Here is a 16309-nt window from a genome sequence, read left to right as displayed (position 1 = left end):
CATCTAGCCTTCGGGGCTCCTATTCAGCCCTATCCGAAAGTTAGTCTGATTCGTCAACCTTGAGAACACGACAAAGAGAAGTACGTTTCACAATGTTGCAACCAGGCTAACACCTAGGTAGGAAATAAGATATGTAATATACTGTACACTGTTCACGCCAGCCAAAGACCAAATGCTCAGAGAAAACAAATATATGTATTTCAATGTGTTTTGAACCCTTTGAGTAAGATAAGTAGGAGTGGAAAATAGGAAGGAATTTCCCGCCTTGACTATCACTGTAACGGACGATAACATCGTCTATATCAAAACATATCAAAGGAGATGTTTGCAGCCTACAATCGGAGAGGAATAATAGTCGTTTTTAGCAAAATTTAAAATAGAATATATAGGGAGAATGTCTATCCTTAGCTACATACACATTACCCGGGGATACACTCGATTTTCAAAAACAATCGTGTAAGTCCTGTAAGTGCGCCCCAAAATTACCAAGTTAGACATTTGAAATCATATTTTGATGTTAGCTTTTTTAGTCTTATGCAAATAAATGGATAGAAATAGAAATACACTTTTCGACCGTAGCTGCCAATTGCCGCGAGGACATTTTTGTCCGCTTTATAAATCCGATTAAAACCGTCCCTGTCCTTTTTTCGCACCAATAGACAATAGAAAAATGTGTCAAAAAAGGATTGAATTGAGTTTAGTGGGATAATTAAATAAATCAAGTGGCACGCGCCTGACCGCGCGACTACGGTCGAAAAGGTGTATAAAGTGCCCCTTCCCCCAGGACACAAAAATCAGAGCATCCTCAGACTTGATAGTTACTATGCTGTTTGTAATAACAAATATCAAACAAAAACTTTACCTTTTTTTACCTATAAATTAATTTGATCGGGGCAAGTAACATACCAAAATTTTTTGACACAACTAAAGTGGTTTGGTTGAACTAAATGAGTGATTTTTAAAAAGAAAACGCTTTTAAATATTTTACAATTATAAAACTACTAATACAGTGGATAAAATATTAAAGAAAAACAATATTAAAATCACACATAAAAGTTATAAATACTATACTATTTACCATTTTAAGCATGTGACACTTCCACTAACCAAGCCTGAGACAGTTCTACAAAACGATGACTAATAGACCTTATAGAACTATATTGTAATACCCCCGAAACAATCCCACAATGCATCGCTTTTTTAGGAAAATCAAAAACTCCGATAATGTCTATAAATAGCGGTTATAAAAGGATTCCATCCAAACATTGAAATTGTTATGAATTTAAATTCATGATATTCATAATGTAATGCTTTATAGTGTTTATACGGAAGTACCCAATATAGCCCGGGCGTTGAAAATTTGATTCTCTTAATCGTCAAAATTGGAAACAGGCCTATTTATTCCCTCACTAAAATGGTTTGTTGTTCAATTAAAAAGTTAGTTGATACAAAGAGCATATAAGGATTAAGCACTTAACTACCAGTTTTTCGGTTTTAAAACCATATAACTTCTAACTATCAATCAAATAAGGTGAAATCATATTCAAAGAGTGCTCGATAAAACCAACCAGGAGTAGAGCTTCTTTAATCAAAAATATATTTCAAAACCAAAAAATTTAAAAATCCATAACTCGGAGTTTCATGCTCTAAGCAATCATCAGATGTAACTAAAAGATTAAAAAATTAAAAAGCTGTGTGAAAACATATGTTACAAAGTTGGTAAAATGCTGATTAAAAAGTCGTAAAAAAGTGATAAAAAGTGATAAAATCGTAAAACTATGAATTGTCACGAGGGACATCAAATGTGTCCGGAGGGACGTCTTTAAAGTTTTTTAAAAAGAATTTGCTCATATGACGGCACGTGGAGATTAGTTCGGTTCTTTTGTTTATAAGTTTATCTTTGGAAGTAATTATGTGGTACTTTTCGGTCATGCAAAGGTTGCACGATTTGCCCCCATTTGACTAAAAATATGTATGAGCAAAGCGTTCGACAGTCTTAATAGAAACAAACTGCTGCATGACTTGCAATCTACCATCTCACCAGACGAACTCCACATTATCGCAGTCCTCCTTAATGTATCGCTCAGTGTCGAATACCACCAAACTCTAAGCTCTGAGTTCGCAACTGACACCGGAGCACCACAAGGAGACTGTGTAAGTGCTAACGAATTTACGTACTACCTAGCAAAAGCACTACACCCGCTGAAAAACCACCAAATACCCAACCATCCTGATGCACTTCCTACTGTACCATCCATTCCTGCTGACCATCTAACAGACCACAATTACGCCATTGTCACAGAAAAAGAACAAATCGATATTGAAATGGAGTATGCTGACGATATCGGGAAAGTAACTTCAGACTATCGCGCACTGCAAAAGTTTAAGCAGACCGTCCCAACAGAACTAGAAAAACGAGATCTAGTAATAAATCAGGACAAAACGGAACAATTTACCATCACAAGAAGTAACAACGAATGGAAAAAGTGCAAATATCTCGGCAGTATGCTTGATACATCAGAAGACATCAAAAGAAGAAAAGGAATATCGATTTCAGCTGCCAACAAATTACGAACGTTGTTCTGTCATAAAAAGTTGACTACACAAACAAAAATGTCAGCATTCACGACCTACATCGAACCGATATTCCTGTATAACTGCGAGCTGTGGAGTTTAACAACCTGCCAAGCCGAAAATTCCATTGATGCATTCCAAAGAAGATTGTTGCGAACTTTCGTGCTAAATGTGAGCTGGCCAGAGATCGTGAAGAATGCCGAAGTGTATCAAAAGACCAACGCGGTAAAGTGGAGCAAACGTATCAAAAGTAGAAGACTGAAGTGGCTGGGAACTGTATTACGAGCAAATAGTTCAACACCTATGAAAAAAGCACTCGAATATGCCAACACTAAGTACCAAAGACCGCGAGGGAAACCAACTACAACTTGGCTCAGTGTTGTCAAAAATGACCTTAAAACATTAAATATTGAATGGGACGACGCAATAGAAATTGCAAAAAACACTAAGGAGTGGAACATTATCATAAATCGTTGATAGTTATACAACTTTTTTCTACTGCTTCTTTTCGATAGTTATCGACAAAGCTGATAATGCCTCAATTCCTTTTGTCGGGAGATATTTTATTATATATTTTTATTCTTTGTACCTACCGGTAATGTAATCGTTTTTTACGGAAAGACCGAATTGAATTGAATGAAATGAATCCGTCAAAGTCAATAAATCAAAGGTCAGAATATTCTCTGAGGAATGACATGCCCATTCAGAATGGAGCATCATTGTCACCGACTTAATATTACTGTTGACGCTTTCGAATTCGACGTTCTGCTATTCAATACACTCCATTATTCATTAATTTTCAATAAGATACTCTGATAAACAAAGCTCTACTATTCGATGGAAATCACGATTGCCCTTTGTTGAGAATCAAATTAGAGAGCGTCAACTGTAAAATTTAAGTTTGTGACTCACACAGTTTCTTTAAATCAAGATCCGAATATCCTCTGAGGAATGACATACCCATTCAGAATGGAGCATCATTGCCGCCTTCTTAACATTAAAACCACGATTCAAAATTCTGACTCTTTCGTTAAATTAAGATCAGAAATGAGATTTCTATTCAAAATGAAACATCATTACCAACCAGTTAACATTAAAATCACATTTTACGTTGCTGACTCGCCCACTTTCGTTATAAGTTCTTTCAAAAATAAATATGCTTCGTCAGCATCGTGTGTCAAGCTGGTCTTTAAATTACACGGTAAGTGTTCTTTGAAAGTATTGAATAATGATTCGTCTTTACAAGGTATGTATTTGACTTCTCGTAGATGCATATTGAGTTTGAATGTGAAAGGATAGTCTGAAAAATGAAAATTTTAGAAATTATCACTCATGGATAAACTGTGATTTCTTACTCACATTGACAATTAATTTCAAAGAAGGTCAAATCAAAGGACGCCATTCCTTTGCATCCTCCGTCTATCGGTAACTTAGAGTAAGGAGTCCAGTTTTTTCGACAGTGGATTTAGCAGACAACATATTGACGCCATATTGACGGTAAATCATTGAGGTCGTGATGATTAAGAAAATGTTGAGCTTGCTAAAACGGTGTAGTTGTTAAAAAGGGCTCTTCCTCAAAACGTTCGTACATGGGAGTGGAAGATATAGTGTCCGGGGGGTAAACTGGCTGTTTGAGGGTAATTTTGAATATCCAAGGAGGTCAACCGAAAATTGGAAAATTTTCAAAATTTTAATAATTAATTTGGGTTAATTTGAACCTAAGAATACAGTCTCAAAAACGCAGCTTCAATTCCTCACCTTCTAGCGGTTTATTTATTTGTTGTACGCGACAATGATATTCAAATTCATTTTTCACACTTTCTTCATCATCATTCTTCTTCTTCTTGGGTCGTCCACTCTTTGACGGTGTTGTGTTAGGGGAAGATGCTGTTGTGTTGGTTTGTTTTGGTTTATAAACAGACGTACCACATAGTATGGAGTAGAAATCTAGAATATCTTGTTGATCCATTATAATGTCCTGTTGTGGAAGAAAGAATAAGTAAATTTAAGTGATATCATTTATCTTATATTCTACAAGGATTTTTCTAAGCATTTTTTATGTCCGTATACCGGCAAAAGCACTCAAATTTTTGCCTTCTAAAGCCCCAAGAACCCTGAAGCGTTAGGGAGGATGTTGTTAAATTGGTTTGTTTTGGTTTGTAAACAAAGGCTCCGCACAATATAGAATATCTTGTTGATATCTTATAATGTCCAGGGAAGAAGGAATGCGTAAAGTTAAAGGTCCGAGGGTGTACTAGGTCAGCGAGGTGTGTCCGAGCTAAAAATCGAAAATCGACCCTTTGAGGAATTTTTTTAAAAACTTCTTTGAGACCCTTTAGGAGATTTTTGTCAAAATTTTTAGCGATATGGGACCCTTTGAGAGACAAACCTAAGAATTCGAGGGACTTTTGAGGTTCGAAAAAGAGTACTCTTATGGCTCGCACATACCCATCACCGGTTTTACCTAAGTATTCCCTCCCCCGGGTTAAAGGACACCAATTGACGTATCTCCTACCATTTGCATACAAAGCACTCTTAAACAAAAGAAAGGACAACTTTTCTTGCCTTCAGCGCTACGAGAGCACAAATGTGCAGAAATTCTTTTGTTTATTTGGCGCGCCTCCTTCTATCTCATAAAAAGAATGTCTTAAACTTCGGGTGATCTCTAAAAATTTTTGTTTTTCTAGACGGAACCTTGTCCAAGAGCAGATAGAAGATAAACAAACTACAACCAATTACCAATTAAATAAGCAGCATAGGATCAAAAATCATACACCCATCATATCCTTGATCCTATGCTGCTTATTTAAAGTTTTTGTTTTTAAATAAGAGTGATATCGTTTGCTTACTCATCATTTTCAAATATATTTTTTGTTTTCCTGATAATTTTGTAATTTTGAAAATCGAATTGTCGCAGGAATATTTCCAGACCTCGAGCTCTCCCACATTTTTGGTGAGGAAAAATTGACTGTTAGGTATTACAAGGCATTTTTCCAGGGTGATGTACCCATGGTTTTCTCGGTAACTGGCTTTTGAATAGGGGGTTGGGTCCCTTTTTCCACAAAAGTTAGTACCTGGTACTAGTGGTACCTACAGAGTTAGTACCCCCTCCCCCTCATTGGAATCTCCCTGCCTATTAGGTGCACGAGAGCAACTCTGTCTTACCTCATATAAGTCGATTTTTTCTGCCTCAGGCAGTGATAAAGCGATATTGGTTTCAGTCAGTAAACTTTTTGGCCTCGTTCTTGAAAATTTTGCATCGGATGGTAAAGTAGCTAAGGTCGCTGATATATCGAGACTTGATGCTGGAAGGAAAGAAAACAGATCTGCATTAGCTGCACTATGTCCAACGGCTCGAAAAAATGCAACCTCTGCCTCACAGAAAAAATTTTAAAATAATAATTACGTCAGAACTGGATCTCGTAAACAAAAGATCTGGACTTATTTCCAAATGTCGCCATAACAACAATTTTATTCTAAAGAACCTTTAAATTGGTCCCCTGGACAAATCATAAATTCTTTTTCAAGACTTTTTTATGCTTTCGTCATTGTTTTTATTACCTAGTTTTATTGCACAAATTATCCAGTTTTTTTACTCTTTACGTTGAATTTCAATCATTACTGTACATATGATTAGTGCGTAAGCACGGAACTCTGAGTGATGTACTTTTTAGTTTATCAATATAAAATAATTTTTGAAATATTGATATTGTTAGCGCTGCCCTATGTTAGAAAAGTATCTTTCAAAATTTCATAATACAGAGTCAACTTATTTAATATTCAGGGGTTTAACTGACTTTCGCATGAATTTCCCAAAAATTGAGAATTTAAAATACCTCTGGCAGGATTTCTTTTATTTTCCAAATTGTTTTTGGAAAAAAATAATTTTTGGAATTTTTGTGAGGATTAAATCCAATCAATCAATCAATCAATCAATCAAATCACAAACCTGTAATATTTCTCTGCGCTTTTTCTTTTTCTTCTTTTTCCCTTTCCAATTTCAAAGCTTTCAGTCGTTCCGTTTCCTCGCGTTCCCTTTGTTGTTCATTTTCCATGTGCTCTGCTCTTTCTTTTTCCAATTCCTCTATTCTCTGTTTTAATGATTCGATTTCGGTGCTCTTCTTCAGGTTTTCTTCTGTCAGTTCTTGAACATTTTGCTGCAGTAGGTATTTATCGGATTCCAATTCGAAAAGTGTTAGGTTCAATTTCTCCCTTGATTCTTTGTTTTCTGTGAAAAAAAATAGAGGAAATTCAAACATTACAATTATTACTTTTTTTGAGTGAGATATCGCCATGTTGTTTTTAGACAAGTAAAATTAAAAAAAAAATTTTTTTAAATAAAATTTTACTTGTCTAAAAGAATATTACTTTTTTAAAGGACATCTTTTAACTCCTACCATTTGCTTACACATCATTTTTGAAACAAGAGTTAATTCTTTTCTTTAATCTGCTTAGCCAGCAGAGTGCCACTCATCTCCTTTCTTTATATCTCAAAAATAATATCTCTAAATGGCATTGTTTTTTCGTTTGTAGAAAGAGTTAGTTTAAAGTACAGAGTTTTATTTAGGAAAATACTACAGTGCCATCTTTCCACATCAGAGTACCAAGTAACGGTATGAAAGTCCTTATTTTAAGGAAAAAATTAAATCGATTGGGCACTACCTTATTATACCCATCAATAGTAGCTTTCCCCCAACAAGCTCAAGAGAGTTTTGAAAATAAAATGATCCAAGTCGCCTTTCCAAAAAATCACACAAGTTATTTATCAGTTTTAGAATCCAGGTAGAAACTCCCTTATCAAAACTCAGTATACTTTAAGTATATGTTATTCTGTACTGCAAGTATACTTTCAGAAGTACTAAAAGTATACTTTCAGTATATATTTTGATGTTTTAGGAAGTATACTTTAAGTACTAAATTTTTGGAACAATATTCCATATACTTTAAGTATACTGCATGGAAGTGTACTTCATATATACTGCAAAAAAGTATAAATAAAGTATACTTTCATAGAAGTTGCTAGTATTAACCACATGGCCATTCAAAACACATTTTCAATGAAATTTGAAAAGTTCATGCCTATAAGGCTTATGAATTTCAAGAAATTTTAAAACTAAACTCCATTAATCTGATACATTGAAAGTAACAGTAAAATAACTGTAAGTAACATTGAAAGTAAATATTCTTAAAAGTTCTTTAGCAGATAAAGAAAATCTGTATCCGTACTCACACCAGGTTTAACTTAAACTACCTAAACTCATCATGCTGTCGCAGACTAGTATAATCACAAACAAGATTCATTACATTCATATAGTGCACCATTAGTTTTGAATAATATACAGGTAATCTTTATACTTACATTAGCAAGGTCGCTGCACACCATCCATTGAACTTTACTTATCGTTAAAGCAAACCCTTCATCTTCAAATTTATAAATGTTTAAAAACTTTCAACTGTTCAAAAAATGGTCAAAAACGAATTTCTCTCACAACACCACACTCATTTAATGTTCTGATGTTATGAGAGAATTTTTTCATGTGTTTCAAAGTTTTTATGAGATTCACTTCTATTTAAAAAAATCTTTCATGCATGAAAATTAACAAAGGAATCTGAACCCTTTTTTTCACAAAAAAAGTTTTGTTTTGATGGGTTTTTAGTCTCTCGATCATCCAATTTGGAAATCCGATTCATCATTTCTCTCACACTGTTTGAATCCGCTCTGTAGGGATAATAATTCGGGAACAGTAAGGAAAATTTTACCTTTGATTACTTTTTGATAATTATTGACAACTTCATGATGTTGTTCTTGAAATTGACCAAGTATACCACACAGTCGTTCAACTTTATATTTATATTCCATCAAGGAATCAATGTTCTCTTGTGAAGATACTGGCATCTAAAAATATTAAAATTTCATACATGAAAATCTTGAGTTTGCCAAAAACAGATCATCAATTTATCACCCGTCTCTACAGCCTCGGTGGAACTTCTTCCACTGCTAACCCATTATCCGTCGCTCGGGGACATCTGCGTAGTTTAGTCGTTGATCATCGACGCTAGGCGTCGAAAACCTCGAGATAACTTCAGCTAAGTAGAAAATTGTCGAAATAACACTTGCTAAGTCCGAATTTGTCGAGATAACTTCAGCTAAATAGGAAATTGATGAGATAAGCGTGGTTATCTCAGAAATTTCTCAGTTAAGACCTGCTTATCTCGACAAAAAAATTGTTGACTTGTTCTTTTTGGAAAAAAGTAACCCAAATGGCGGACAGAAGCCACCGTAGATTCATAATAATAAATATAAACCTTATTTTCTTTATTTCTATTCTTTTCGTCTGTTGGTTTCTCCTGTTTTTCATCATCCCCATCCTCAAGTGCCATTTCAATCAAAGTCTTCTCATTTTGATTTTCAATTTTCAAAAAATCACTTGCATCGATCATGCTTATAGATAGTTTCTTCTCTTTAGCTGTGGCAATTGGTGTTTGAATGAGCGTACTTTGTGCTATTGGAATGCTTGTTTCTCTATTGTTTTGTTGTTGTTGTTGATGTTGTTTCTTGGTTTCTTTTGATTTCCTTTTACTTTTGTTGTGTTTACTTTGTTTTTGAGGACTGGCTTCATCCTTCTCAATGATTTTCTTTGTTTCTAGGGAAGAAAAAAGTGTAAAACCTTATTCATTATTACCAGTGATGACCCAAAGACTCCTCTTTACATGGATATCTAGGGAATGGCGCAATACTTTCTTCCTGAATTGCTTTACCCCTACAAATTGAAAAACAACCAGAGACAATCCATGCACCATTCAGGGATAATCCATAATTTCCTTCCATTCAGAAATAATCCATTGTCAATCCAGTGGATTACCATTATCACTACTCAATCCAGGGATAATTTAGATGTAATCCATTGGATTATTTTTCAAAATATTTAACCAGGCATAATCCAGCCATAATCTAAACGTTAATCTAATGGATTATGCTTCATTGGATGTTTGTAATTGATACTACAATCATCCACGGATAATCCATACAATAAAAAGAGGAAGAGATCTTTTATTTAACTTCAATGTATCAAGTATCCAAATAATCCACAGATAATCCATACAATATAAGGGAGAGAGAGTTATCACTCTATTGTTTGGTTTCAATGCTTCAATAATTTTGAATAGGAGTCCAAATTTTGAAATTTTTGAAAATTTGTTAACATGTGAAAAGATCTCTCTTGATGTAAAAGTGTTGTGTGAGAAGGTTGTCTTGATTTTGGAGGATCAAATTTTAAGAGTTGGAGTTTTTATTTCATTACCTTTAATGTTAATTAAGTTCTGCTTGTTGAATGTATTGATTTCTTGAATTGGGAAAGTATGACATTATGCATGGTATTTTTAGTTTAATTGTAGAGAGTTTATATATATTTTGTTTTGTCTGGTTAAATTCCATTTTTGTGATCGTATGGTCGTTTACTTGAAGAAAATAAAATAACCACCACCAGGTATGGTACTTCTCAGTCATTGTACAGCCCCATGATGTGACCCCTGCCCTAAGATGTAAAACCTGTCCCAAGATGCGACCCGATTGCCCCAAGATGTGAAACATGCCCTAAAATGTGACCTGTCAGTTACATCAATATGCCTTCTTACCTGTCTTTAAAAATATAAATAAAAGTAATCACGGAAAAGAACGCGAAAAAAAAAGACATAAGTGCGAGAACAGAGTAATCAAACTCGTTAGAAAAAGTACCATTAGAAGTCATAAAAAATCAACCTGAATAAATGCAATCGAAATTCCAGAGAACTTCATAATTCCCCAAACAACATTACATTACTATGTCAAACTCCCATCACATAAATTTTACAATTACGTCAGAGTAGACTACGCTCGCCACCGAAGAGGTTTATTTGGAAAGGGTAATTATATTTTATTGTTCGCTTCTTTTTTAAAGATTTGCCAAGTTGGAAAAGTATGAATTTCTTTGTACATATTTTACCTACCCCAAATATTTGGGACGCTGAGTTTTAAACGAATGGTCAAGTTGAAACGAACGATAAATGTATCAAGGTCTGTTTTATTTACCCCCTGGTGACTTAACAAAAGAGACTTAACTCGATGTTACAATCCAATTATTGAAAGTTTGTCTCGGCCTTTTTATAATGAGCGAGACATACGTTCTCTGATTACGCAATTTTCATATCAACATTTTCAAGGCATTTTGATGTAACTGCCTGTTTGCCCCAAGATGTGACCTCACTTGCCCCAAGACGTGACCCCAAAAAGCTACCCTAAGATGTGACCCCAGAAAAAATCACTTGGAAATCATAGGTTTTGGGGTACAAACTATTGGTCACATTCATCTGCTACAACATCTACAAGATATTCAACTCCTGCAACTTTGTCCAAAGATTTGCAAATCTGCAGGGTTTGTAGATTGAAATTTGTTGATTGCCTACAAATATTCTTTTCTCCGACGTAACGAACGCCGGACTCAAGGATAGCTAAAAATTGCTCTGAAAGGTGAGTCCGCCCGCTGTGATAATAAAGAGAAGAGAAGTCACATGCTTTATCCTTGGTCGGTCATCCTTTTTTGACATTCCCAGTCAGTTCAAGGTAAATTCTCGTATCTACCGAATTCATCGGATGCCGGCAAATTGATTTAGCATTACATCATTGAAACTGGTTCAATACGAGGCTATTCTACAATGCTAGTAGGAGTAGTGCGTCAGAAGTACAGTGATTTTTTTCAGGATGACGGGGATGAAGATCTGTTGTTCCTGTTTATTCCTTTACTGACCAAATTCATTACACATTTGAAATATTGGACCTTTTGTTCATGCGATGGGAAAATTTACCATCTTTTTATTTATACTGTCTCAACACTAAAAGTTTCTGGAGGATGAGATTATGGACAATTATTGATGATAATATACCTGCTTTTCGCTATTATTGACTGACCTGCTCCGCAGCAAGATGAAAGAATAAGCATGCATGATGGCTGTTTTCAATTTGTGGTAAAGACATATTTATTTTCTTTCTTTTTTTAAAGGTTTTTATGAGCTGTCAGCTTGGTCTTGTTGCATTCTCAGTTGAAATGTTTTCATTTTGGTTGTTGAGCAAACTTTTGGATTGTTAAATTTAGCTGCCGTACAGTTGCATTTAACTGTATTTAATGTAGAATACCAAGACCTTGCCGTATATCTTAGAATAGTAAGACATAACATCATTAGGCGACGATCACAAATATCTTCCATCTTGCGTCGTGCGTCCTCGTTGGGTCTAGCTAAAAAAACGTGCTAAAAAGTGAGTCGGTCGTCGGTCGGGTCGGTCGTAAAAATTTTTGGGTCTCCATTTTTCCATCCATTTTTGGAGTGCAGTTTTGGAGGAAACTGCCAGCCATCCAGCAGCCAAAACAACCGTGTGTTAGGTGGTTTAAAATTATGACCTTTGAACACTGTTGACCTCCAACCCCAAAATGCAATGGCGCATGTAATGATAAACAAAGTCAAAATGCTGCAAATGCGCTACCGTGAGATTGGGTAACTTGCATCAGTGGAGGCTAACATGCATAGCCTTCAAATGAAAGACCTGGCTGGTCATTAAAATACAACTAAACAACTTCCCTCGCAGCTCCACGTGCGTTTGGTTTGGGAACGCGAAACACGAACGCAAACTACCCATGTCTAAACTTTTCAATATATCTCCAGAACTAACAGATTTTTTGAAATTCTATAAAAAGGTCTAAGTTCCTGAATAGTTTTACTATGTTCTATGGAAAAATCATAAGCATCAGTCAAATACTCGTTCATCTATTTAAGATTGAAGACAAAAATTTGCGAAGAAAAATATACCTTGAGCACAAAAAATGCTTTTTTAAACACTTTTTTCCACTGAAAAACAAATAACTTTTACAGACTTACCTTCCCCAAACATTGAAGAAGCCTCTACTAATTAAAGTAAATGAGATAAGATAAGATAAAACCTTAAAATCAACCAGAATTTACAACCTTTCGTCCAAAGCAAAAGACGTGCTTTTCTCGCCGCCATCTTGAATTTAAAATGAGAATTCTAGAGAATTCCATTCGTTTCCAGCTCCCGCGGTCTTTTTTCATCCAATCAGATCGCGCGATTTCACTTTCGCTTTCTCTAGTCCAATAAGACTGCGGGATTTGAGTCATGTGACTTATCTATTAAAAAACCCGCGTGAAATACAGGGGGTCACACTACTGGCTATAGGAACTGAAAGCAAGCAATTAAGGCCAATATTTTTAGTTTTTCTGAAGGACAAAAGGTATAGGAAGCTTTACTGAAAGAGGGATAAGGCTGGGACATAAAAAAGGCACTTTTTTGGGTGATAATTAAGATTTTACTTAGAAACTTTAATTCTCTTACCCCCGTCTCGGCCCCCCCTGATATGAGCAAGGAAACCATGATGGCCACCCCTACTGAAAATTTCAGATCAAAACAAACAAGGAATTAATTCCTGTAACTCGAAGAAAATTGGAAAAAACTGGTTTTTGACTGTTTCTGATCCTAAAGTGCTATTTTTTGGTAAAAGCTATACAATTTATGTTTGGATTTCTAGAAAGCTTACCCATTCATTGTTAATACATTTTTTATTTGAAAGTAATCTCTTCATGGAATAAAAAGATATAGTCAAATCTTGTAGGGTCATTTTTCAAAAATTTTTTGCCAAATTCGATTTTCGCATTTCGCCATTTTACCCTACGCAAACGCACGTGGCTCTACTCTACCATTTTTGTTTTGATTTAATTTTGTATTTTAATGACCAGCCAGCCAGGTCTTTCATTTGAGGGCTATGCATGTTAAACCAGAAGTCTTTAACGTTCTTCGTTCATTTATAATCTTCGATTTTCAGAGCTTGGGTTGCCCTATTTGTTGGGAACAAACTTACGGCACCACGAATTTGGAAAAACCATGGTTACTTTTGTTAAAATCACGAAGGAGCAAATGGTTTTTTTGTGTTTTAAAGATGGTAGATCAAGCTTTCTTTTAAAACCGTTCGTTCTGTGGGGTCGTGCATTGTCTTCCAGCTTTGAATCCGTCAAATTTTTATGTTGCGAAAGGCAACAGGAGAGAGCTTAGACCTTCCTCTTTCATGCTGTGCAATTATCTTTTGTGTGTCTATATCTGCTCCATTGTAAAGGAAGTTTAATGGTATAGTGACCCCGTCTCTATGGCTCGCACTACGGAAAAACACTCTCGCCCCAAACTTCCTGCCCTGATTTTTTTGTAAAACACTTTCGATTTCAGTGCCGTGGACATGTTACAAGATGGTAGGAGGTTTTTGAACAGGAATCTTCAAAAGAATTGAACTTCAAAATGGAATATCTAAAAACTACTAAAGTTTGAGAGATAAGTGACCCTTCATTTTTTTTCTGAGGATAAGGGCTTTTCATTAAACTTGGTTTGACATTTTGAAAATGATTTTGAAATTTCGACTGACCCCCCTACCTTTTATAACAATTCAGACATAGTTCACGTACATAAAACATTTCAGGGGGTTCCTCAACAAACAAAATGCCCCTAAACATATTATTATTTTTTAAGAGTCAGGGAGAAGTATCCTCAATCTCAAATCTAACGAATCTGCCAAATCACCCGACAGTTCGGGTGCTTGAAGTTAGAAATTTTAACACTCGACAGTCGAGTGCTAATTCTTGGATGCTTTTAGAAGTACCGAACAGTATCGCTCTAAAAATCTTCAGACAAAATATACATAAAACACATATTGGACTTTGTACCCAATGCTGCACTTTTGATTTCACCTAATGCTATAATAAATAAATATCCTGCAAAAGCAGGTCAAAATACAGGAGTTTTTTCAAATTTTAGCATTTGGATCAAACAACTAAAAATACAACTTTTCTATTTTTCCAATTTTTTATAAATGTTCCAGAAATGGAAATAAAGGGATATTGATAATTGAATATATACTAAGCCAATTTGTTCACCGGCAATGCCATTTAGGAGGGTGGATCTTTTTCACTTGACCTAGACCCCAATCTGCGCATGTTTTTTTCTCAAAATAGTAGAAGTTCATACGGCAGATCATTTCGGATGGTTATTGGAATGTTTATATACAAGATTCTTGACATAATTCTTTTGTTGAATTGTCAAATGATGACAGTGCCGATATTAAATTTGTGCCATCTGACAAATCGATCTTTGTGAGTGCACTTTATTGTTTTGATTTCTCTTGAAGATCCCTACATCCCTACAGGTTTTCATGTTACTAGGTGCTCTTTTTAGAGCTTTAGAGCCAAATAATGAAGACCTAACAAGTCTTCAGACATTCTCAAACTGGAGCAACAGTATCAATAGTTTAATAGCAGAATGAGAAAAACAAACTGGAAAAGAAAGACAAAAATTGGGAATCTGTTACTTGTGTTGAGGCCGAGGCAGAGAAGGCATAGGAGTTGTTGGATGAGGAGTGGTTAAAGGGGCAGTGGTCTCTAATGAATGGTGAGATTGATGGTGAAGCTGGATGGAAGCAGATTGGTTTGTGTGGGTAGTACTGTTGGTGATAGAAATGTTGCTGGTCGAAGGATGCGACGATTTTGCAGTGTCATCCTCCCTGGGCCATTGGTTCTGACTCTGTATTGTCTGTTAGGGAGTGTTTTTACGATCACCCCAGAGCAAATCCATTGACGTTGATGTTTCTTACTACGGTTTCGGATGACAACGTTGGTTCCAACAGATAAGGGACTGCAATATTTTGGCATGAAAGTCATACTTCTCACTGATGATGTGGTTTTGTTTGGAGAATGTTTCAATTGTAAGATTGCTCAAGCAACCTTGTTGTTGTCAATGGTGCTATTTGGTGATACGTTATCCAATAGGATTCTTTTTGCTTCTTTCACACCTAGCTCTGTTCTGCCATTAGACTGAGGGTATTTTGCTGATGATAGACGGTGTTTGACTCCCCAATCAGATAAAAATTATTGGAACTTGTTTGCAGTCAATTGAGGTCCTCCCCATCTGAGCGGAATTTTCTGGCACGCCATAGTTTAGTGAAGAGGATGCAACAAGTGGATATTAGAGTGGCACTAGTGGCCTTATTGGTTCCAAAATGATACAAGCAGTTCCAGCTGCTATATTTATCGATAATTGTTAGATATAGTGGTGACTTGCAATAATGAAATAATCACCGGTGATCATTTGGAATGGATGTTCATAATGTACACCCCCTAACTTTAGGGGGACTTTGGATTTTTTGGATTTCAGGGGGGATAAATAGGATTAGCTGGGACTAAAATTTGATTGGTGGGACTCGCCAACTTTCTATGCCTCGTTTTAAAACACAAATCAATCAATTTCTTTTTTATGTTCACACTGTAGTGGCTGCAGCACTACAGAATTAAGTTTGCCAGGATGAGGTGGTGGGTGACTCTAGACTGGCAAGGAGAGCTTACTCCAGGATCTGCACTTGTCTTCTCCAGGCATCCCCTTAGTGGGGTTGTCTCCATCTCATCTGTTGTTTATTTAATCAGATTTAATTTCACATTTTAGCACTAGGATTTTCTGTACAGTAGTTTTTATTGCATAAAATTTTTCACCCCACAGACAATCCACCAGACCACCAGATTTCTTTCTTTCGCAGCTCACCTACTCAATTGAACAGTCTTGGGGCTCTTCTTCCTAGTCAACCAAATGCATATGCATATTCCACCTTAATAGCAAAAAAAAGTTTAAAACTATAAGAACGACAACTTTAACATCCAAGCC

At 35.6% G+C, this 16309-nt stretch overlaps 2 protein-coding genes across 2 annotated transcripts; one reads left to right on the top strand and one right to left on the bottom strand.

Annotated features, from left to right (window-relative positions):
* Nucleotides 1–933: 933 nt before the first annotated feature.
* LOC136802107 (DNA ligase 1-like) lies at nucleotides 934–9403 on the bottom strand. The gene is made up of 7 exons (XM_067058824.1): nucleotides 9334–9403; nucleotides 8881–9218; nucleotides 8335–8470; nucleotides 6524–6802; nucleotides 5740–5879; nucleotides 4333–4552; nucleotides 934–3874 (listed from the first exon to the last, which is right to left on the bottom strand). Exons 1-7 carry the CDS (start codon nucleotides 9401–9403, stop codon nucleotides 3681–3683), a joined length of 1377 nt encoding a protein of 458 aa, XP_066914925.1. The 3' UTR covers nucleotides 934–3680.
* Nucleotides 1975–3051, top strand: LOC136802108 (uncharacterized). Its single transcript, XM_067058826.1, has one exon. It carries the CDS (start codon nucleotides 1975–1977, stop codon nucleotides 3049–3051), a length of 1077 nt encoding a protein of 358 aa, XP_066914927.1.
* Nucleotides 9404–16309: the final 6906 nt, after the last annotated feature.

The sequence above is a fragment of the Clytia hemisphaerica genome, unplaced genomic scaffold (assembly GCF_902728285.1).
Source record: "Clytia hemisphaerica strain Z4C2 unplaced genomic scaffold, Clytia hemisphaerica genome assembly, whole genome shotgun sequence".
In the NCBI taxonomy this organism is placed as follows: Eukaryota; Metazoa; Cnidaria; class Hydrozoa; order Leptothecata; family Clytiidae; genus Clytia; species Clytia hemisphaerica.
The sequence above is the reverse complement of the archived record's forward strand: the minus strand, read 5'-3'. Positions and strand labels throughout refer to the sequence as shown.